The sequence below is a fragment of the Hippopotamus amphibius genome, chromosome 9, assembly GCF_030028045.1.
Source record: "Hippopotamus amphibius kiboko isolate mHipAmp2 chromosome 9, mHipAmp2.hap2, whole genome shotgun sequence".
Lineage (NCBI taxonomy): Eukaryota > Metazoa > Chordata > Mammalia > Artiodactyla > Hippopotamidae > Hippopotamus > Hippopotamus amphibius.
In genome coordinates, this window is record NC_080194.1 from 58626914 (window position 1) to 58651664 (window position 24751).

Consider the following 24751-nt stretch of genomic DNA (forward strand, 5'->3'; position numbering starts at 1 on the left):
GGACCATCAAATCTGAAGGTAAGGGAGAGCTCCAGGTGTAGACAAACATTTCTGACTCTGACAGCCTGGTGTGAAGAACTCTCCCTTAGACTTCATGCCAGGATGACACAGGAAACGCCCAGCCCAGAGTCCTTGAGGCACCTGCTTTCCTGTCATCCTTGCAGCACTTTGCAGTGCACTTAATTCCTCTTTTTGCTGTTCTTCCTGAGTCTCTTTCCATGGCTCAACATGTGGCAGCCACACAAGGCTAGGACATGTCAGAAGAGGCAAGAGACAACTGGAGAGATTCACTTAAAGTGGTTTGGTCAGAAAGATCTCTATTTAATAACCCTCAGCAGTTATTTTCATGAACATTCCTTTTGGATAAAGTTTCCTGCTCCTTCACGAGGATCTATGTGCTTGGAGCAAATGATGTTCTGAGAACCTGGGCCAGCCCTTCATTCCGACAAGATCCGTGCTTTTCAAAGTCAAGTTCATTCCAGCTTCTGCCCCATGAGAGCACGTGGGGGGTCATGATGTCATCTATCTCCCTCATGAAATACTCAGAAAACGAACCCCCAACATGCACTGCAAGCTTACATTACGACAGTGAATGACAGTGCAAAATTAAGGATGCTGACAGCTGCTGGAAAACAAACACTTGGGTAAAAATGGAAAAGTTCTGGGAATTCCCTGGTGGTCCAGTGGTTGGGACTCTGGGCTTCCTAGTCGGGAAGCTAGGATCCCAGAGGCCGTGTGACATGGTAAAAAAAAAAAAATGGAAAAGTTCTGTCAAGAGATAGGTTTTCTCTGTTTCTTTCCTGTTCTCTCTTAATATGAGGATCTAACTATTAACTTTAGAGGGCAAGGCATCACTGTGGAAGACTGAGAAAGAATTTATCTTTTCTATTGATGCAACTCACTCCACTGGTTGGGTCTGTTCATTTCTGTCACCCAGCACCTACAGAGCCCTCAGTGGGTGAGCAATTTCCCTTCCCCACTTCTTGGTGACTTCCTCTCACGTTGCCTTTGGCTCCTGAAACTAACTCCCTGCACTCACCTCAGCGCACCCAGCTCAGCTGCCGAGTCTCTTCAGTTGATGGACCCTCTTTCCACGTGGAGATGCCTGAGGGCAGAACCTCCCAACTGGGTTATCTCCAACAGCTCCTCTTAGTTTCTGCCTGTGAGTTTCAGGTTTTTTCACCCTGCTTCTCTCCTTCCTTTCATTTCTAAGGTCAAGGGGTCTCTCCATGTTGCTGAGGCTCACCCTCCCTACCCTTATGAGTAACGCTACCCTCTCCCGCCTCTGCAGGACCTGCTGGGGCAGCTGCCCTTTCCTGCTTTCATCTTTGTGGCAGAGACGGTGAGTGCTCACTAAATACCCCGTGGCTTCTCCTACATTTCCCAGCCTCCTCTGACTAGTTCTGGGCAAGGGACAGTGACAGAGTGATGTGGGTCTCTCCCAGGCTGAGGTAGCTAAAAGCTGGTGTGCCTCCTTCATCCCTCTCTTTCTTCTCTTGCTGCAGTGACCTTGGGCGCCAAAGGTCAATAAGGTGGTGTTGACAGGATGGAGGGACCAGATTTCCACGTCACTGAATGGACTCATGCTGACCTGCACGTCACAGGGGCAAGAATTAAACTTTGCTGGGCTAAGCCACAGAGATTTTTTTTAAAAGTTACCTCAGTCTAGTCAAGCCTATCTTGGCTAATACAACCCTCACCTCTTTCTTTCTCTTTTGCTACTGGATCTTTCCCCTCTTCTTGTCCCTTAAAACCCAACTTAAATGCTAATACCACTTTGTGAATCCTTCCTGAATTGTCCCACTTGAAAATTCATTGCTCATGTTCTCATGTTCCCACAAGGACCTGTGCTAGCATTTTACATGTGTTAACTAATCCTTACAAAATCCCTATTTTTTCCAAAGAAAATCATAATCCCAAAAGATATATGCACCCCAATGTTCATTGCAGCACTACTTACAAAGCCAAGACATGGAAGCAGCCTAAACGTCCACTGACAGAGGAACGGATAAAGAAGGTGTGGTACATATATACGATGGAATATTAGCCACAAAAAAAGAATGAAATAATGTTGTTTGTAGCAATGTGGATGGATTTAGAGATTATCATACTAGGTGAAGTAAGTCAGAGAGAGGAAGACAAATATATGACACTGCTTGTATGTGGAATCTAAAAAAAATGATACACATGAACTTATTTACAAAACAGAAACAGACTCACAGACTTTGAAAACAAACTTATGGTTACCAAAGGGGAAACGTGGGGAGGGAGGGATACGTTAGGAATTTGGGATTAACATATACATGCTACTATATATAAAATACACAATCAACAAAGACCTACTGTATAGCATAGGGAACTCTACTCAATATTCTATAATAACCTATATGGGAAAAAATCTGAAAAAGAATGGATATGTGTATATGTATAACTGAATCATTTTAATTTTAAATTAAATTTTAAAATAAAAATTAAATTAAAAAATGAAATCCCTGCTTTTACAGATGCGACTCTGTCATAACATTGATTCCATTTTTCTTTGTTCTTTTGTGCTTACCTCTTTCCCACTATGACTGTAAACCCCTCAAAGACAAAGCCTCCCTACTCTGTCATCATTAACAAATGTGTTACCTTTATTCCTGAAGGACTGTACTTTAATTCCCAATGTGTCTCCAATGTTTCATCTTTCTACACCAGGTCCTGCTTCAGGCCACCTCGGTTATTTCTGTGCAGGCAGCAGCTTCACCTGGTGTCCGAGATTGAGTTCTTACCTGGCCTGTCCATTTTGCCTTCAATCTAGTCAGTTGCCAAAATTTACAGATTTCACATGTAATATCTCTCTCTCTCATCCGCTCCTTCTTCTTATTTATTTACTTATTTATTTGGCTGTGCCGGGTCTTAGTTTTGGCATGTGGGATCTTCATTGCTGTGTGCAGGATCTTTTAGTTGTGGCATCTGAACTCTCAGTTGCAGCATATGGGATCTAGTTCAGACCAGGGATTGAACCCAGGCCCCCTGCATTGGGAGCGTGGAGTCTTAGCCACTGGACCACCAGGAAAGTCGCTGCTCCTTCCTTTTAAATCCCAAAGCTACCACTTGAATTTTGGCCCTTGTGATCTTTCTTGATAATCGAAAAACTTTCCTAACACCCATGTTAGAGGCTCCTATCAGATTAGCATTTCCCAAACCCAGAACTGATGAATTTCTTTTCTCCAAAGTGTTCAGTGGTTCTTTTCTATCTATTGGTTTAAGCACACAATTCCTGGCCTTTGTGAACCACCACAATCAGGCCCAGGTGCCTTCTCTCATCTCATTACCTTCTCTCTGTCCTAGACCATGTGATGTTCTCCCAACTACTTAATTGGGTCCACAGTTTCCCAGCTTTGTGACTTCATCCTCCTGGTTCCTGTCTTCCTGAAGGCCTTCCTCCCTCTGCCTGTTGAATCCCATTCATTCTGGGAGCCCTGCCTTGTATTCAAGTCTGTGTGTTCGTGATTCATGCCCTTCACTACTGCACAGAACCTGGGCCTGTCACTGTACATTCCTCGTATGGTTCCTTCTATAATGCCTGCTATGTAGCTACTCATTAAATATTGGTTATATTGAATGGAAAATAAATGTTATGTGTGTTACAAGCTTCCAAGTTTCTCCAAAATCCCTGGAAGAAGTTCTAAACCTTGTAGGAAATATTTTACAGGGAAAGAGTGAGTTGCTCATTAGAACATTTCCTTGTTTTATGTCCCTGATCCATAAGAGGAAAAATATGTCCTCTTGAATCTCAAATATCTGGACATTGACCTCACAATAAATCATGGACTCTGGCATATTTTCCAGTGCAAGTTTACATTTTATTTTCATGTCACTTTGCCTAAAATGGTCACAGATTTTAGCTTGGACTTTCATCTCTGCCTATTTCCTTTGCTAGCATAAAAAACCCTTAAAATTGGGAACCTGGACACAAATCCTACCTTCAGAGGTAGGGTAAATAGTAAACTATTAACCCCAAAGAGGTGGTGCAACAAAAAGTCTCCTAATCTTTGCTGAAAGGATTGAATTTTTATAAATTTTAGGTCATAAAGTCATGTCATTAGTTCATGGGATTGAAGATGTTTCCATTTTACAGGAAAACTAAGAATTTAATGCTAAAATCTAGGCAGTTGCCATGCTATTTCTTAGAACTCATAAAATGGGTGCTAAAATGGTCTTGTCTTCCTCTGTTTTTATTTTATTCCTGACCTAGGCAGTTACTCTAACATTAGCTTTGGTTCATTATGAATAATGAATTTGGCATAGGAAAGAGTTGTTTGGCTAAAAGCAACAGTGTGTTTTTAAAATTTGAAAACCAGGATATGAAAGGTTAGTAAGTCATTGTAAGAGTTTTGAATTTATGAAGCAATGGAATCAGATTTCAGGTTCATATATCTTTGTTTTTTTACTGCAGTTTATAGTGACTTAGTATATATTGTAGCCAAATGTTGATGAAATCATTTGTAACTTTAGGTAAAGGAACATGCTTAACAAAAGAAGTTTCATGAACCAAATAGTCCTGCCATTTATACAAATGGAGCCAATGTTCTTCACCAGGGTCAGAAACCAATTAGACAACTTGGATGGATCTCAAGGGAATGATGCTGAGTGAAAAAGGCCATTTTCAAAAGGTTACAAACTAGGCGATTCCATGTAAATAATATTTTTGCAATAAAACTATAGATACAGAGATTAGTGGTTGCCAGGGGTTAGAGACTGGGAAGGAAGTGTGGGGAGAATGTGGGTGTGGCTACGAAGGGGTAGCAGGTGGATGAATGGGGTGGTGGTTACATGAAGCAACTTCTTGTGAACTTAAAATTATTTCAAAATTAAAAGTTCTTTAAAAATCAGGCATTTCCTTGTCACTTTGGAGAAAGGGCCTATGAGTTAGGCGGTAACATAAGTAAGTGAAATGGCTGGGGACTGGGAGCGTGAGAACTGGTCAGTGTCAATGAGGCAGCTATTAGGCTCCTCCAACTGTGAGACTGTGAGCCTGGAATTGCTGAGTCTTCTGAGTGCTGTTTTTTAGAAGACGCCAAAAGAAAAACAAAAAGGAAAATGCTAGAAATTGAAAGTTCAGATAAATGTCTTTTGACTTTTATTGACAATTAATTCAAACTTTTTGGAACACTGTATATAAGTCCAGCTAAAGATACTGGAGGGCTGGATTCAATCTTAACGATTCCTGTGCAAACTCCGCTTCAGGCCAGAGGCTGACTTTGGCCCCCAGATGATCCGACCACCCGACAACCTTGTCATCTCAGTTCGCAGCTCATGCTCCTCTGTGCTGCCTTCCAGAAGACTAAGAAATGGGGATCAGACCGCTAATGAAAACTGCAGAAGCTCCCAGTCACTGACACCTGGGGACTCTGCAGAATGGGGGTTTGATCATGACTCAGACTGACATCGCTGCTGCTGGAGCCCCCCTGCAGGCTCTGACCAAGACTTTCACACCTGCCTCCTCAGCACAGTGCCTGCACATAGCAGGTGCTCAATTTGCCTTTTTAGAAGTGTTCATTTGTTCTTCCCCAGCTCTCATCCTTTTTATTTTATAAAGCTAAATGAGTTCTCCAAAGACTGAGAAGGTGACCCAGAATCTGGTATCCTCTGCTAGGGTTTTACCAGAAGCGGATACAGTGGCCTGGTGAATGCACTTTATATGAACAGCACTCATAATCTCCGTGTCTCTTTGAAGCTCTGAATGTAAGCCTCTTGCTAATTAGTGCAAATGAGCAGACGAAGGTGCTGATAAGGTCGTTATTCTGGGTTTGGTCTTTGAAAGGCTTTATGATCTCTGCCCTGCTAATGCTCAGAGTCTAGTCAACCCTTCTTCCCCAACTGTCAACCCAGACAGCTGACTCAGAAGAAGGGAGAAGGACAGAGCTAACCGCACACCCTCCACCACAAGCACATGCGTGCGTCGATAACCTCTCCCCACCCCCACTGTCTGAAACATCAAGTGCGCTGGTCAGACGCCTCCTGTCTTCAATCTCTTAGTAGAGAGAGCACACCCAATTCCTTTAGGAAGGAGGTGAGTAGGAAAACTCCAGTTTTTTAAAATTGAAATTTTAATTTTAATTAAAAAATTTTGAATCTTAAAATCTCATCTCTGGCCCAATTACACATTCTCAAAGTCACATTTACATTATTAATGATTCATTCGCATGATTTTGGTCCTCTTTTCCTCAAGTCTGCTATCAAGAGTCCAGAGAGTGCTTTCTATTCCTCCTTTAAGTATTATACAATTATAAATCAATAAAAAGGGCTTTTCTGGGATTCCCTCGTGGTCCAAAGGTTAGGAGTCTGGCAGGGCTTTCAATGCCAGGGGCCCAGGTTCGATCCCTGGTCTGGGAACTAAGATCCTATGAGCCGTGTGGTGCAGCCAAAAGAAAAAGAGTCTTTTCCTGTTTATCATTTTTTCCCCAAGCTTTATATATGCAGATTTTTAAAGGGTAGGTTCTCAGCCTCGAAAATTATGCTAATGAGGTAAGAACAATAATTTATAGTGTAGCCACTAATTTCTCTAAGGGGAAATATGCTGAGACCCTAGGCTCTATGTTTGTTTTCAACTAATTATCATGTATTTACTTTTCCATTAGTCCAATAATTTTTCTTTCAATTCAGAATTAAGCAGTAGGACACTGAATTACATAAAGGTCTGTTTAGCATTAACAGACACACCCCATCATTCCCCAGTCCTCTGATTTACAGCTCTTAAAATGCACAACCAAGAGGCTGTCTATATGCCCTTTCATATTTAGATTCCATCATGCAGTCACCTCAATAACTTATGCATTCTCAGAAGGACTACCTAGCAATTAACTCCGGTCTTTTCTAACTCACCATCTCATTATGTAAAGTGGATTTGAACACAAACTTTATTAGTAACTTTCAATTCTAATTCCTTCTTATTCCCCCCACGCCCACCTCTCCTAGTAATATCAGTTTATATGAGCAAAATACTCTGGAAAATGGCAGTTAAAAGAAATCCACCTTGGACTGGCAGCACATTTAGTAATTGGTCTTTGCACTATGGGGCACTACTATAAATCGAGATTGTCATATTTCAGCTAAAGCATGGGATGCAATTCTTTATAGAAATGGAAATGAATTCTCCCGGCCAAACAACACAGCATTTTAACTATGTTCAGGAGGAATGGGCAAGTAAGAAAGCTATTACTTTTATTCTAAAGGTTAAAAAAAATGCAAACCCCAAACTCTGGTTTAAAGGTAAAGGAATGCATGGTATCGCGTCTTCAAACCCTAGAAAGAGGAGGGAAGATGCCTTGCAGAGTTCTCTCTTGCATATGAAGTGTGTCAGCAGAAGCGCTGAAATGTGGTTTAATGTACCTGTTCTCATGGTAAGGCGCCAAGGTGGGCTGATGACACTAAAAGACAGGGAGCACCTGAAGATGTGTCAAACATACAAACAGAGAGGCGTCCCATCAGTGCAGCTGACTTACCAACATCGGGATCCACCGCCTGAACTCTGGTCAACAGAGCCTTGGTGGCCGTGTTCTCGTAGACACAGGCTTTATAGTGGTCGGACGAAAACACTGGGGGGTTATCGTTCACATCCTCCAGGATCAGATGGACGTCAGATTGGCAGAACCTGCCACCCCCGTCGGTGGCCCTGGTGATGAGGCTGTATGCAGGGACCCTCTCTCGGTCCAATGGAGCCAAGGTTTTTAACTCACCTGTTAAAACAAATGGCCTGCCTTTTCAAAAACTGTCTTTCTTTGAAGAGCAGAGAATCAATTACATACAGAATCCCCAGTACAGGAGGGATCGCTGACATTTGGCTCAAGCGCCTCATACTTTGAAAACTCAAGCAAGTTCAATTTCTTTTTTAAGCATCAGAGAAAAATTTATGGGATTCTGGATGCAACAAAAACCCAACTGCATGACCTTCAAATGAATTAATCCCACTGTGAAGCCTCTTGTATCAGGGATTCCTTCTTTTGGCAGCATGGAGAAGCTCCATACTCATTTAAATCTCTCAAGAACTGTTCTGGAGATCAGCCATATTTCTGGATTTCTGCTATATCTCCAAAAAACAGCATGAAGAATGGATCAGTATCTTTAGTTCTCTGATGGTCAATCAGGTCAATGATCTATAAACTCAAAAGGGGTAGTCTCTCTGCTTCCAGATATTTAGCATCTTTTTACCCCATCTTTTAGAGGACAACAGTTAAAACAGGCTGGCTTTAGTGGAAAGAGGTCATGAAGGTCCTGCTGTGCTAGGCAAATCCCACTTGCTGGATAGTGGCAGGGCTTGTGGTTGCTGGGGGAGGGTTCCAGTGGGGAGATATCTGAGAAGCCTGGAGCAGCACCTGTTTGGCGACCAACATGGAGGGAGGTTATGTCTGTATTTTAATCACAGGGATTGCTGTACTGGTCCTGGGTGTCAGCCCCTGTGAGGATTTTATTATTATTGTTATCTAAATTTCAATGGAAAATGCCAATAAGCACAATGACAGACCTGAATAAATGCTGTTTGGTGAAAAGCAGGACTCGTGAAATATTATTATGTACTGTTAATAAAATTAGTAGAAGTCATCAGGACAAAGCCATCTATACGTATAAAGCTGTTCCTCCTATGGCATTCTGACTGCAGCTGGTTCTCAAATATAGGCTGGACAACTTCCCCCTTCTCAAAAACACCCAGTGGTTTATTAGTTGGGCATTCAAGACCCTCCAAAATCGGACCTAAAGTTATTTTCCCACCACTCTTCTCACAAGTCATTCTGTGGGTCCTCTGACCAGTGCCCGTGCTGTACATGGCATTCCCGCGATGTGCCGTGCTCTCTGCCCACGCTGCCCTCATGGCTGGCAGGGTCCTCTTTAGCTCCTGGAATCCTTGTTCAGTTCAAATGCCAGCTCTGCTTTAAAAGTTTTTCCTTCCCTCTTTTTTTTAAAAAATATTTTTAAAAAATTTATTTATTTTATCTTCTTATTATTTTTTAAATTTATTGCCTGCACTGGATCTCCGTTGCTGCATGTGGGCTTTCTGTAGTTGCGGAGAGCGGGGGCTACTCTTCATTGCAGTGCCTGGGCTTCTTATTGCGGTGGCTTCCCTTGTTGTGGAGCACAGGCTCTAGGGGCACAGGCTTTAATAGCTGCAGGGCGTGGGCTCAATAGTTGTGGCTCTCGGACTCTAGAGCACAGGCTCGGTAGTTGTAGTGCATGGGCTTAGTTGCTCTGCGGCATGTGGGATCTTCCCAGACCAGGGCTGGAACCCATGTCCCTTGCATTGGCAGGCGGATTCTTAACCACTGCACCACCAGGGAAGCCCTTCCCCTTCCTCCTTATCAGAATATTAGCTACTTTTTCCTCTGTACCCAGGTATGTCTCTCCTGATCTCTCTCCTGGGCACTCAAGCCATTCTGCCTTTCATTATTATTATTGTTATTTCTGTTATTATTATTATTGACTTACTGTTCTGTCTTCTCCACTGGGTTACAATAGCCCATGGGGAAGCTTTGTTTGGTTCATCTTGGAGTCTAACACAAATATCCTCTACAGTGCTTTTAGGTCTAGCAGTTAATAAATGTTAGCTATTCAATAAAAAATTGACGGGCTTCTACAGCCAAGTGGTATATTGTTATGTAGCTAAGCCCTTCCCAATAAGAGGCAGCTGATATGGGAGAAGGCTAGGGAGGAGCCAATACCTTCTGGAGAATCAGAAGTTAGATATTATTCATTACGACCACCACAACAGAGGGAATACACAAATTATTCAATCTTTACACCTCATTTAAAAATTGTCAATGGATGGGCCACCCAGTACATGACACTGAAATAATTTACCTCCATAGAAAATGTCTTTTCCATTAGCTTTGGCCTTCAATGTGGGAATCTGCCTTTAGTGTACATAAGCTTCTACCTTGTGAATTTTACCTCAATATGTAAGCAGCTCCGATGGCTCATAGCTTTGGAGAAACTAGGCAGGAATGATGAATAAAAACCAGACAAGTGTGCTAATAATAAGCACAGGGACCCAAAAGGGATTTCAACAGGGTAAAACTTTCCTTACTATGCACTGCTGTCTGGTTTGCATGGAAACCTGCATTTGTGATATAATTCTATTTATACTCTTTATAGGGCAGCTGCTTTAACTCATGGATATGAGAAAGAGGAGAATCAAACAGACACATGTGATTAGTTGGTGCTACTAAATGTACGTGAAGTCAGGGCAAGCTTTATAAGCCAAATGAGGTTTCGGTCCTCCATACACCATGTGCTACTGGTATTTCTTAAGAGTCCAAGATAGAAGGGCATCATATCAAGGCTCTTGTATAAAAACTACCTCCTAGTGAGAGTAACTTCTCTCATGGATTAACATTGGCATGTACCCAAAGAATAAATTCTGCCTTACCATTTTCTGGATCTAGAAAAAATTCACTGTTTCCAAATCCATAGAGTGAGTATCGTATATCTCCATTGGATCCAATGTCGGCATCCTTGGCACTGACCTTCAGGATGATTTTGTTTGATGGAATGTCTTCAGGAAATAACGCTGTATACGCAACCTAGGCAAAGGTAAAGAAAGGTGACTACATCATTAGCATTTGTGGGGCAATTGTCATATTTAGCATTATAAATGATTTCTTTAACAATACATTCGCATGATTTATCTTCAGCTATGTTTTTCCTTTACCACAGAATCATCTTACAACATATGAGGAAACATAGAATACCTCTTGCTCTAGGCCTCCGGTGCTCATTCATCAATATATATTGATTGAGCACCTACTGTGTGCTAGGTACCACTGAGATGCTAGGAGTATAATGCAGAAGGAAACAGACAAAATCCCCACCCCTGTGGAACCATGACACACATCACATGCTGATCAGGCTCCTCTTTTGTTTTAAGCACCAGTGAGTCCTTGGGACCCTTCAACTCTTTAAAGAGTCACTACCAACATCTGGCATTAGTATGAGAGATTAAATCTATTTTCTAAGCTAAAGAGCACTAGCACCGATATTGTCTCTCAGTTCGCATGCAAGGAAAAGGTAAATGAAGGGTGATTTAATGTTGGTAAGAAAGAAAATCAGATCAATCCCTGGCACCATGCATTGGCTGTCACACTTTGAACTGTGGTGGAAAGGCCACTTCTTAAGGGCCTGGAGCTTCATTACCAACCCTGCTACCAACCAGCTGTGTAAACTTATACAAAAAAAGTAATTTGTACCTTTGAGTGGTCCATTCTTCTTTTATGAAACCAGCCATTTAGAGAGAAAAATTCATAATGTCCTTTATGATTCCTTAAAATTATTTAATTTTGAGACTCCGGCTTTATTTTTTGTTTGTCTGATTTTTTTTTAGTGGGCAGAATTAGGCACTGATCATCCTACCTCTACTCTTTCCATGTTTATAATGTTTCATCTTAGAGTCCACATCTTACCCTCTTATATCCAACTGGGGCTCATTAATTAAGGAGATAAGAGCAGAAAGTAGCCAGGCCTTAAGGAGAAAAGTGAAATGGGCTTTGACTTAATTTTAGACAAGCAGAGTAAATGGCAGTGATATATCCGACATGGCTGCAAATCTCACCTGATCACACACTGGGCTATTGTCATTCACATCACTGACAGTCACTTCCACCACGGCCTGCGTGACAAAGAGCCCGTCGGTGGCGGTGATATTGAGGAAGTAAATGTCTTGTTCTTCTCTATCTAGAGGTCTCTTCACGTAGACCTTCCATTCGCTCTGTACCAGGCCCAGGGCAAACCTTCCTCGGGGGTTCCCTCCTGCAGTGAAAAAAGAGTTTTTGAAGATGTGCGTTGAAAAGCTTTGATCTCCACCTACAGTGAGAGGCCTGTGCCGGGTCATCCAGGTGCCTCTCCAACTGCATCATTTACGATGCTGAAAAAAAACTGACCCTCACTTCCTTTTGATTCTCCTGCAACAAAGTATGATATTTATATGCTTGGCTTGTGTGGAAAGTAAAACAGTAACTTTCTAAGAGAAGAAAATGCACTTAGAGAAGCTGGAGATGATCTCTTGTTTAGTTCTCCTTAAGGACAATCAAATTCAAACTGTGAACAATCAATCTTCTTCTCGGGATGATACAATTGTCTTTCCACTTTGTCTCAAGAGAGGATGTAATACACTATAGCTCTTGTTACCAAGACAATTTCATTAGCCGTTGATTATGTAATCAAGGAAAGGCAGTCAGCTCTATTAAGGGATCTTTTAATGAAGCCTTTATCATATAGCAGCTCTTCTTATAAGGACTGAAATTTGGGAGGGGGAAGTTTGTGTGACAGAGAAAGACGCATTAGGATTAAATAGCCCCAATGAGGGGTCATTGAAGGAGCGGTTCAAAGATAAGCACTGCAATTAGATCAAATTTATCAGAGTGAAGCTGGTGAAAATGGAAGAAAAGTAGAAGAGCTGGAGCGGAACCACTTTTGATGAGGCTGAAACACTGAAAGCAGTCCCAGCAATATTACTTTCCCACACCATTGAATTACAGGGAGACAAAAGTAGCTTGGAAGAGGGAAGAAGAAAACCACCTTGACCTTCCAAACGTCACTTCAAACATGGAGGAAGACTGGATGAGACAACTGGCAAGGAGCCCGGAATCCAGTTAGGTCATTGCTGACTCGTTCGTTTGGGCATTCAACACGTATTTGTCACCTGCTTGGACTGGGCGCTGTGCCAGGCAGTGGGGCTACAGCAATGGATGAAACTGACAAAAATCCATCTCTCGCGGTGGAGCTCACTTTCTGGTGGGAAAGACTGACAATAAACAAATAAATAAGGAAGTCCTACTACCTGCTGGCTGCTGCTTCATTGAAAAGGTGGAGCCATCTCACCTTCTTACAATGAATGTTTAAAAGAACAGAGGGCAAAGCCACAGTCCTGCCGGAGGGACTGAGTGAGAAGCAGTAGAACTCTGAGTGTCAGACTGCACTCTGGATGGAAGGCATGGGGGCAGGGCATGATCCTATGAGGCCTTCCTAGGATAGACCCCCACCTCTGTCCTCCACCTGCCTTTGTCTGTAGGAAAACTTTAGTCAAAGAATAAATTTAATCGGAGAAGTGAGAAAACTCAGAAAGAAAGGAAAACAGTCAAGTAAGACAAAAATAATAAGACTTTAGCCATTAAACAAAGTCAGGGACCTTTAGTTCTTCCTCAAGGACCATGGATAATATTCTGAGCCACGTCCTTTGAGCTGTTTTGCAGATAATGTAACCCCCACCTGGTGGAAGAAGTTAACGGCACGCTGCCCACAAGTACGGAGACCCCAGCCCAGCTGGAACCAGAAGGCTGATGATGCTGACTCCCAATGAGCTCACCACCAACCCATCAGAAGAATGTCCACATGCTGATCATGCCCTGCTCCTTGAACACTGTAAGACTCTTCACTACCCCCCCGCCCGGGTGGAACACATAGTCTTGAGGGTATTAGCCAGCTGTGGCCTGCTTTGCCTTGCAAAGCAATAAAGCTATTTCTTCCTACTTCACCCCAAACTCTGTCTCTGAGATTTAATCTGGCACTGGTGCACAGAGGCCGAATTTTGGCAACACAACCACAGGGTAAATGGACCATACTGGGCAGACAGTGCAGAGAAGGTGAAGGCTCTGCATTCCTCCAGGGCAGTGGTTCTCAACTGAGAGTGGCTGTGCCCCTCCCAGCCGGGACCTTTGTCAACCTCTAGAGACATTTCTGAATGTCACGTCAGGGGTGATGCTGGTGGTGGTGCTACTGGAATCTACTGGATAGAAAACAGAGGTGCTGGTCATTATCCGACAGTGCCACCTACAAGAAAGAATGACCACCCACAACAGAGACTTACCCAGCCCTCAATACCAATAGTGTTGAGGCTGAGAAACGTGCTCTGGTGAGGCCCTCCCTGGAATATCACTTTCCTCCACCACTGGCTAGGATCCAATTATACTTCAGTTGAATATGATTTCACCATGCACAAATGTAACCTCTCTATTAAATGCTTTCGGTGCAGGCCCACACTGCTCTTTTGTGAAATAAAATGATTAATGGTCCTTTGTTCATCTGTGGCAGCCCAGCCAAGTTGTGTTACATCAAGAGCAAAAGTTAAATCTAATTAAAATCAGTTGGTGGTTGGCATGGCTAACTGGCTTGAAGCTACTCTGTTCTCATTACTTCGGTAAAGTCAATGGGATGGTCCCTTAAACCATCCACTGAGAATTCAGAGACAATGTATAAATAATTAAAGCTGAGTATTTAACCATTCTTCCAAATAGAAAAGTATCCCTCAGAATGCCTAAGAAGCTTTTTGTCTGAAACGGAATGCAAATAAATCAAAGTGATGCTTTACTCACCTTTCTTTCCTTACCACTATCACTCATGTCTTTACTGCAGAAATATACATTTTAATGAAAAAAAAAAAACACAGTGAAAGGTATCAGATAAAGCGTAAATGCATTGAGACCTTAAATAGAAAGAAAACAACAGTTCCATAAAGAGAAAGAAGAGTAGTGATGCAGAGGGGAGGTGTGGCGGTCCCGAGCACTGACACACATGCTCTCCTGTGGATCTTATTCTGCAGTGATTAATTAACTTTCCCACTACCGTACTTAAGCAGATTCTGTGTCCTGAGGGCATTCTAATTAATTCATTTTTCACTTTGAATAATGTAGTTTTTCTAAAGGGAAGCCACCTGACTACAAGTATGGATGGATTCTTTAAAATCTTTTGGCACTTTGCTTATGTTCTGCCTTTGAATGTCACAACATCAAAATATTAGCTTTAAAACCCCCAAATAGTTTTTAGGAAGGCTGCTCCCACACTACCAACTCTCTCCTCTTTGCAGTTTAAGGCCAGTCACCCCCAGAAAGCTACCCCTGATCAGCGACACCCCTTCTTCATTCTGACATGAGATCCTCTGCCCCTTAGAGCAATGGTGATATTTTCTGTGCACTCTGGGTGATCTCATTTGTCTATCTCGGCTTTCCTATTGAACTGCTATTTACTATCTGGAAAGACAGAAAAGGGATCCAAGAAAATTGTGATATCAGAAGACATACCTTTGACTTTGAGTTATAACTGAAGATTTTTCAGCAAAATGTCGAACCATGCCCTCTGATTTCTATGTGTGTGTGTGAGTGTGCGCGCGCATGCAAGCTAAGTTTTTACTACCAGGAAAAACTTGCAAATGAAGCTATTTATTTTTCTTACCACTACAAAAAGTAGGAAAAAGGAATATACTTAAAAATATATCCCCCCATCAAAGAGAGCTCATTTTAATTTCTTCACCTGAGTTATTCGACTGGACTCTTTTAAATGATAAAAATTATTTCCAGGATTGGGTACCAATCTGGGTCATCTGTCATAGGCAAACCAATGAAATCCAAACTAAGGCTGAGTTAGTAACAACTAAAAAACTGATGCTACTCAGATGTTTTCCCCAGCCCCAGAGAGGTAAGATAACTTCTCAAACCCTCATCTCATCTTCCTTCTTCTCTTACTCTTACCCCCGTCACCTTCCAACTTTCTTTAGAAAGCAGAGCACAGAGTGAAAACCTTGAGTGACAGACTTACCTGTAATATGATAGCTCACTTGGCGATTAATGTCGTATGTGTCTCTGTCCCACGTGCTGAGGACGGCTACCACTTCGCCTGGAGGGTCACTCTCCTTCACATTCCCTCGGTACACCTCGTTGGCAAAGACCGGAGCGTTGTCATTTATATCCATCACCCTGACAGAGACCAACGCCGTGGAAGAAAGAGAGAAGGATTCCCCAAGGTCAGAGGCCACCACAGAGAAGGTGAATGTGGGGTCTGTCTCGTGATCCAGGTCCTTCAAGGTACTGATCCAACCTGTGTTGCTGTCAATGTTGAATGCCTCCATCACCTTTTCAGGCTGAGAATCGGAGTGGAGGGAGTAGGTGACCTGCCCATTGGCTCCCCAGTCCATATCGATGGCTCTCACCTGCGTGAGTTTGGTGCCCACAGGCATCCCTTCCATGATGATCGTCTCGTAGCTTGAAGTTTCAAAGACTGGCTTGTTGTCATTCAGATCCAGTACCTTGATGTCTACATCCACTGTGAACACAATGTCCACCTTGTCCAGGGGTATAGTGGCTGCTACTTTGAAGTGGAAAGCTGGGCTGATCTCATGGTCAAGACGTTTGTCCAGCTTGATCGTGCCTGTTTCTTGCTCAATGATGAAGACACCTCCTTTGTTATTTTCTGGCCGCTCCCCATTAACGGTGCTGAACTTGACCTTCTGAGTGGGCAAAATCCTTAGGGTGTCCACCGTGCTCCCAATGGCTGTATCTTCTGAAACAGTGAAAGAATACTGAGACTGGGTGAAGGAAGGCAAGAATGTTTCCGGGGGTAAGACGTGGATGTAGACGGGGATGAGGGAGTGCTTCACCGGAATGCCCCCATCCACTGCTTTGACAAAGAAGGACAGCACTGTGTTTTTCAGCTGGTTAAAATGGCCCTTTGTGACCATCCAGCCATTGTCAGGATCGATTTCCAGGAGGTCAGCCACCGAGACCGAGGCCTCGCTGTAGAGGGAATAAGTAATCCTTGCATTCACTCCATCGTCTGGATCCATGGCTTGAACCTGAGTGACCAGGTGGCCCCGTCCAACATCTGCCCTGACGCTGGCTCTGTACTCCACCGTCATGAACTGGGGGGCATTGTCATTTTCATCCACCACAATCACCCTCAGAGTGCAGAAAGTGGTTCTCCCTCCGCCATCAAGGGCCCTCAGAAAAATACTGATGTCTCCTTCCAGAGGGTTTTCCCGGTCGAGCCTTTCTGTTGTGATGACCTGTCCATTCCCGTCTATGAGGAATCGATCCTTAGCAAAGTCATTGATGATGGCATAGCTGACCTGCCCGTATGTCCCTGGATCCCCATCCGTGGCTCGAACGTGAATCACCTTTGTCCCAGCGGCCGCGTTCTCTCTCACCTCAGCTACGTAGGTGCTTTGTGAAAAGGCAGGGCTGTACAGATTGGCCCCGAGGACCCTGATGTGCACCTGGGCAGTGCTAGTGAAGAGCCCATCAGAGACCGACACATTGAGACTGTACAGAGGCTCCATCCGCTGCTTCCGGTGGTTGGACAGTGTGATGATGCCGCTTCTGCTGTGCATCAGAAAGCTCGCCCGGTCATCCCCGGATAAAATACTGTATTCCAACCGGTCAACATCAGAGCTGTCTGCATCGGAGGCTTGCACACAAGTTACAAAATGGCCCCGGGGGGCTAATTCACTCACATATGACTCATAAATGAGCTGATTAAAGACCGGAGGGTTGTCATTTACGTCCGAGATGTAGATATGAACCAGGACCTCGCTGCTCAGTGATGGGAAGCCATTATCTGTGGCTCTGACTTTCAAAGTGCAGTGTTGCACTAACTCGTGGTCCAGCATCCGCGCTGTCAGGATTAAGCCACTCGCGCTGTCTATGTGAAAATAATCCGTGCTGTTGTAAGTATCCTGGACAATCTGATAATGGACCATTTTATTGTTTTCTGAGTCTGCATCAGTAGAGACAACTTGTAAAACAGGTGTCCCAATGAGAGACGCTTCTGATAATGTTGTATTGTATGTGGGTCGATCAAAAATAGGGGGATTGTCATTCACATCATTAACAAGCAAGTCAATGGTGACTTCAGCCCTGGCCCCAGTAAGGGCATCACTGGCTCTTACTGTTAACTTGTAAACAGATGTAATTTCATAATCCAAAGGGCTAACGACTTTCAGGACCCCGGTGTCAAAGTCAATGTTAAATTGTTTATAAGGATCCCCATCAATAACAATGTATATGATGCCTTGGCCTTCTGGACTGGTGGCGTTGATGCTTAGAATGGGGGTATCCACGCTGATGTCTTCATTGACGGATGCAGTATAAAAGGGCTTATCAAACACAGGCATTGCTTTGTTGACAATGGTGATGGGAAGTTCCACAGATGTGGACAAAGAGGGTTTGCCACCATCTTTGGCTAGGATGGTGACTCCATACTCAATGTTGGATAAGTCAGAGTTGAAAGCTTCTTTTAAAATAACATTCCCTGAATTGGGGTTAATTTCAAAGTGGCCATAGTCATCTTGTAGGATATAGGTCACTTCTCCATTTGCACCTTTGTCTTTGTCAATGGCCATCACGCGGTAAATCAGAGTACCAGGCTCAGCGTCAACTTGCACAGCAGCGTAGTAAGGGAGACCCACAAAGACTGGAGAGTTGTCATTTATATCTTCGATGTTAACCCTGACCACCACCCTCGCCACCCGCAGATGGTCCAGCTCGCGGCTGGCTTCCACCACCAGCTCATATAACTCCTGTTCTTCACGGTCAAAGGGGACTCCAGTGGTCTGAATGACCCCTGAGGTAGATTTTATCTTGAACTTATTTCCTGGGTTTAAGATGCTATATTTTAAGGGCTCATTAAGGCGATTTCCAACTGCATTGACAATAGCAACTTTGGTTATGTTTGTGTTGTTCTCTGAGATGGAGGTGGAGTAAAAGCTTTGTGTAAAGTGGAGGCCGCTGTCCATGGCTTCTTTAACCAAGACGGTGACCATGGAAGTACTATAGAACTTTCCATCAGACACCTTAACTATCAGCATGTAGTGATCTTTGGAAAGGTTGTTGTTTTTAATGGTGAGCACTCCACTATTTGAGTCCATTGAAAAATGATCCAAGCTGCCTTCCATTAGGCTGTACGTCAGTTCAGGGGGCACCTCGGAGTCAGGATCCATGGCGCTAACTTTCAGAACCTCCACTCCAACATAGGTAGGTAGAAGTAAGACAGTCTCAAACACAGCCTGAGTGAACACAGGTGGGTTGTCATTCACATCTGCCACCTCTATGTGGACTTCAACAGGACTCTCTGCAGTCAGCTGGGGGCTACCACTGTCTCTCACGTGCACGTGAAAATGGAAATGGGCGATGGTTTCATGGTCCAGGATGGCGATTGTTCTGATCGCACCTGTGCTGGAGTCCACCGTGAAGAACTTCTTGGCCGTGGACTCCACGATCTGATACACAAGCAGGGCATTCCGGTTGCTGTCGGCATCGGTGGCTCGAATCACCAGCGGGCTGTTGTCCAAGCTCCTGACGAGGCTATTGATGGGGGCCGCCTCGCTTAGGCTACCCGAATATTGAGAAAAAAGAAAAACCGGCGCGTTATCATTTTCATCAACAACCTGAATATTGACTGTGACATTGGAAGCCATTCCTGCCATGTTGGTGGCCTGGACAATGAGCTGATAAGAGGAAGTATACTCGTAATCCAGTGCCTTCCGGGTGGTGATGACTCCAGAATAGGGATTTATGGTGAAAATGCCATCAACGTTTCCATCTTTGACTTCATAAATGAGGGTGGATTGACTGATGGCAGAGATCAGAATGACTGATGTTCCAATATCAACATTTTCGTTTACTTCTGCTTGGTAGTCTTTGTGAGTGAACTTGGGGTGAGAATTATCAGACATGGTGACAGAAATGCGCACAATCGAGGTGGCAGACATTGGTGGAGAACCCTGATCCGTGACTTTGACTGACAGGACAAACTGACCCATTGTCGTCATGTCTGGCTCTTTGGAAAGTGTGATGATGCCCAGGACTGGTTCGATCTTAAATGTGTTCCCGGTGTTCCCTACAATAGAGAAGTCAACAGGGAAATGAGTTCAAGTGGGTCATTTTCTGAAGATTAACTCTTCAACTTAAGGCTACTTTACACAACATGGCAAGTGTAAAGCAATTATTTGTATTCAGTCCACCTCATTCTGAAATGAAATGAGACATTTCCCTCTCAGGGGTATTCAAAAGCAACTGAAATGAGTTTTCCAGTAAATTGGGAATTTCAGATCAGTATCTTCTTAATCCAGGTTAAGAAGAACAACAACACAGCACTGTGTACATTCAAACAGGGAAATAAGAGAGCTTGTAGGAAAGACTTTTCTGCTAAGAATGCTTAGGACCTTCTTGTTCCCAGATTGGGCTGGCACATGCCGAAGACACTGGTAAAAAGGCATTTATCCTGAAACCAGTGCCACAATTCTGTGCTCTACGTTATAAGAAAGAGGGTTGTAGGGATCACTTCAGAACATTATTGCATGGCCGTTTGGTTTAAGATTATCCCAAAGGTAAGCTCTGCTACATGGAATTGGTATTGTATTCCATGAAAACCAGCTTCAACCCAAACACTACTTGGTGGGGGGGTTGTATAGGCATGAAGAATTCTTCTCAAGTCACCACTTTCTTTGCAAGCTGTGAGAATTTTTTCTGACTCTCCTTCTATTCTTCACTCTCCTACACCCCAACATACACACATGCACACACAGACACAAAAGTAGACATAAAAAGCTGTTTCATCTGTAACCATTCTCTTTGCTCAATTTCTAAGAGGTTTCTGGTGAAGTAGGAAACTGTTAAACATCTGAAGCAGCATTGAAACCAAGAACTTCAGGCGTAGCCCTTAGGAACCTGAGAACCTGGCACCCCACTTTGACAAACCTGCATGGGAAGGGCTGTGAACCATGACACTGTGGAAGCAGAGAACCCTGCCTCTGAAACCTGCGGTGGTGTGAAATCTGGGATTGTTGGGGATGAGGAAAAGAGGAGGAGGGAGTGGGGAACACAAAGCTTGAAGAATGTAAAGAATGTGGCTCACAGGTAGTGAAGCAGCATCCTTCACCTTGTTGCTTTTTTGCTTCTCTCAGGGGGCTTTCCCGCACTTCTCAAAGAACACACACTCATGCCTCTAGATTCTTTTACATCACGAGTTAAAAATCTCAGGTATTCAATTCTATCAGAATTTTTCTTTCGTTTTGAAGTGCTATCGTATGGCACCGAACAGAGAGTTTAAATGTCATTATCATTAAGACAGGCTCCAGGGTTGAGAGGGCAGATAGATAATGTGTTTATTGAACTATACAGTAAATACTGCTGTGGACACACTTCTTACTACATACTTATTAACTAAAGTTTTCCATGTCTGAAAACAAAAATGTCATGTTCATATAAAATCTATTTTTATAAGACGCTTTCTTATTTCTCAACAATGAGCAAGTCTAATGAAGAGGTAAAGAATTTGATTCTAGACCCCAAATATGAATATTAAACAGAATTATCTTTGATGTCAGCATGATTTTTTACTTTGCCACCTAAACATGACCATTTTGTGATGACAACCAGAAGGTCAATGAGCTCCTGAACAAACCTGCAAATTTTCAATAAATAGCACCGTGGAATTACACGTGACCCAATATTTGATTCACAGACCCTCACAAGGAGGCGGAAATCATTTCACTTTAGCGTCTCAGGGGAGGAAAATATAAAGCTACCTGAGTAATGTTCACTTTCTAGCAGTGGCACCAACATGCAACGCTGAATGATGAAAGCCACATCCTCTTATGTCCCACATGGAGTTTCCAGGTGAGTCCTTTCTTAATCTAGGCTCGGTACATACACAGCAAGATATTTATGGCAGGGATGAAGGAGGGCCAGCTTCCGACCTTGAGAAGAGTTTCCCCACCCTGCTGTCCCGTGGCTGCTGACCTGCTTGTCACCCTCCTCCAGGATGCAGTGCTCATACATCAGGTCCAATGGGCTCTTTGCCTCTTTCCTTCTTCAATGCACTGTCCCACTTTCTTAGGATCCCCTTCCTGCTTATTCCCTTCTGCTATACTTAAATCTTTGGAAACTAATCTCTGCTTATTTTCTTAGAAACTATGGCTTCTTATTCACTTTTGGCAACTGGGCAAAAGCTGTGCTAACCTTACTTATCATTACTAGTCTGGTATACAGCACAGTGCCTGGCACAAAAAACGGTGCTCAGTAAATATTTGTTGAATGATTGAGAGAGATCCAAAAAAGATGTTTAACTCTCTATCTATATATATCTTGGGGTCCAATATATCCCCATCCTAACTCAACCCTTCCTAGTCCTGGTCTTTCCTGTAGTGCCCTGTCTCAGAGCCACCCATGAGCCAGTGTTGGCACCAAACATCAAACCTGAACTAAATATAACACCTGAAGTTCTGCACTTGAATTCCACCTCCATCTTTCAGGACAAAATGAAAAGGTTCAGTAGTTACTTTAGGCCGGGCAGGGGACAGGAAACGTATGGCCCACCATTAAACAGAGTAAAATCCTGTTTCTCTGTGGTTTGTGAGAGCACCTAAATAAAACGTACATTTTACACCAACCTCTTGTCATTTGCTTCGAAGTCCTGAACTATCTGGGATCTGCCTGTATCCCTCCATGACCCATGGAGAAACTTGGCTTAACTAGAACCAGTCCAGGTCATGTGCAGGTCTGTCTGTCCTGTAATTCTCATTAGCTCTTTAGACATTCAATCAAAAGTTATTTTTTGAGATACCAAGCATTCCTGTGGGTTTTCTGGAAACTCAAGTTTTCTATATAAATGATGTTTTAAGGAAATAACTTTTCTCTCCAGTTTTAGTCAAATGTTGAAGAAATGACTAAGTTCTTTCACTATGTTCAGCACAGGGCTATAGTCTGTGGAAGCTGAAAGATAAGCGAGACAAAATTTTCAGTAATTACCCTTAAATTACTCTTTGAGAACCTCCAAATTGGTTCCAAAATTGTCTGGCTATCTGAGAGGAGTAGATGTAGTAGCCTTAATGACAAATACAAAAGGCAAGCAGACACACAGACAAATGCTTAGATGTTAGGAAAAGTAGAAATAAAATCCTATATCTAAATGATTACAACTTCATCAAACAATGTATATGCATGAATGAATTAGGAGAAAATAAAAAAATACATACGATTAGGGGAAAACTATAGAAAAAACACAAAAAGTTCTTAGATTAGGCGACATTTCCTGTGGTGTTATTTAAATATATATATTTTTAAAGTTTCCCTATATTATCTGTGAAACTAAAAGGACAAGGACTGTATAATGAAGTAATTAAAATGTCCTGTGATAAACAAGAGATGCAAAATAGCATAAAGAAGGTATTGTCAGGCTTTAGGCTGAAAGGAAATTCTATGGAAATCTGGAAAAGAAGGGGTGAATTCTCTTGGGACACCTGGCTGTTATGAACCAAAAATTTTCTTCTTTCTTTGTATAGAGTTTAGCACAGACTCATGTGAAATGTAGGTGCCTAAAAGAAGAAATAGTTTCAGATTGTCATTCAATACAGGGGCTATTTTTAAAGAAGGTTGTTACTTTTTTTTCTAATATTTTTTAGTCCAAAACTGACATTCTAGCATTCATATTTTAATTTAATCACTCACAAAAGTGCTCCACATTTAAATGAAGGAAAGAAGCCTTTCCAGCACTGGCATGAAAAGAGACAGCATTTGGCACTATGCACGACAGACATAATGTTGCAGAACATTTTAGAAATATGTGGCTTGAATATTCAAAAAAGACAGAACAGGGGAAGGGAAAAGAGAGCAGATAAAGGAAATTTGTAATTTTTAGGTTCACAGTCCTATCCTTGCTTGGACATTCATCTCTTCTCTCATAAACGTTTTCCAACTGTCCATCTCACACCATCAGTAAACTATGGTCTTGCCTTCTAGATACTAAAATTGATTTTAAAAAAATCTCAAACTGAACAACATGAGAGCCTGTATTTATTTATCTGTTAGGTTAAGCAGGCAGTTCAGTACCCACTGACTACTCTGCTACACAGATCACCTTCAGTGAAGTGAGTTTGTGCTGACAAGGTGGGGGCGGGGATGTGTGTGGGTAGGAACTTCTGAAGCCCACAGCCCACAGGCCACCTACTGACAAGTAAACAATGACCTTTAAGATTCAATTCACAGAACTGTCTGGCAGCCCTCAAATGATGGGAGGCTTTGGTTATTTTAGTCTGAGGCCACAACTTATGGACCCATCCGTAAAAGCCACTGAGTTTATTACACATTCTTCTCTCTTCTCCATTCCAGAAAAATCTGAGATTGAACACAGTAAAAGGAAACTCTTTCTTTGCTGTCAGTGACGGAAAACATGTTACTAAAATGCTAAGAACTTGAGAACTTGGTACACCGTTGTTATGCAAACAGGGCAGTTGCTTGGCCAAAAAATTCATTTGGAGACATTCCAGCAGTGACTATGTGAATTTTACACGGTGATACACACGACTGAGGGTCCAACGCCATGCGTGACGCTGCAGTCTGCACCAGCTCTCACCTGCTTCTATGGTATATATGAGTTCTGCATTTTCCCCTTTGTCTTTGTCCAGAGCCGTCACTTGCAGTACAGCTGATCCCAGAGCAGCCGATTCAAACACAGATGCTTCATACAGCGGGTTGGTGAAATAAGGGCTGTGATCATTAGCATCTTCCACGTTCACAATGACGCGGGCCAAGTTTCTTCGATAAGGAAACTCCTGATCTCTGACCTTTAGGCAAAATACAAGAAGCAGTAGGACTAAAATCTTTAAGTTGCAAAGAATTCACATGGCTGTGCCTACAGTGAAATCAGAATGAAATACTGCACACAAAGTGCTTGACCCAGTCCCAGGCCCAGAGTAGGTGCTCAATAAATGGTGCTGTTATAAAGTGGGCATGCTGACTGTGAACACGGTGAGGGCTGGGGCCACACTGTCTTTACTGCTCAGCCTTACGCCTGGCCTCTAGTGTGTGTTCAGTCTGTGCTTGTGGAACTGATGCCTGGATATCACAAACACAGCACTTTCCTCTGCCCGCCTCACCCAGATCCCCGGAATCTGTGGATACAGTTGCTAATGGAATGGTGAGTGGAGGCTCTTCTAAAGGGGAAACTAAAATGT

At 43.0% G+C, this 24751-nt stretch overlaps 1 protein-coding gene across 3 annotated transcripts in view; it reads right to left on the reverse strand.

The window, feature by feature from the left end:
- FAT3 (FAT atypical cadherin 3) overlaps nucleotides 1-24751 on the reverse strand; it is a 540254-nt gene that overhangs the window by 74851 nt on the left and 440652 nt on the right. For all 3 annotated transcript variants that reach the window (XM_057695201.1, XM_057695200.1, XM_057695199.1), the window contains 5 exons: nucleotides 24151-24361; nucleotides 15562-19635; nucleotides 11585-11781; nucleotides 10406-10559; nucleotides 7491-7724 (listed from right to left, as the gene is read on the reverse strand). In XM_057695201.1, coding sequence (XP_057551184.1) covers nucleotides 7491-7724; nucleotides 10406-10559; nucleotides 11585-11781; nucleotides 15562-19635; nucleotides 24151-24361 — 4870 coding nt within the window. The remainder of the gene's footprint in view (nucleotides 1-7490; nucleotides 7725-10405; nucleotides 10560-11584; nucleotides 11782-15561; nucleotides 19636-24150; nucleotides 24362-24751) is intronic.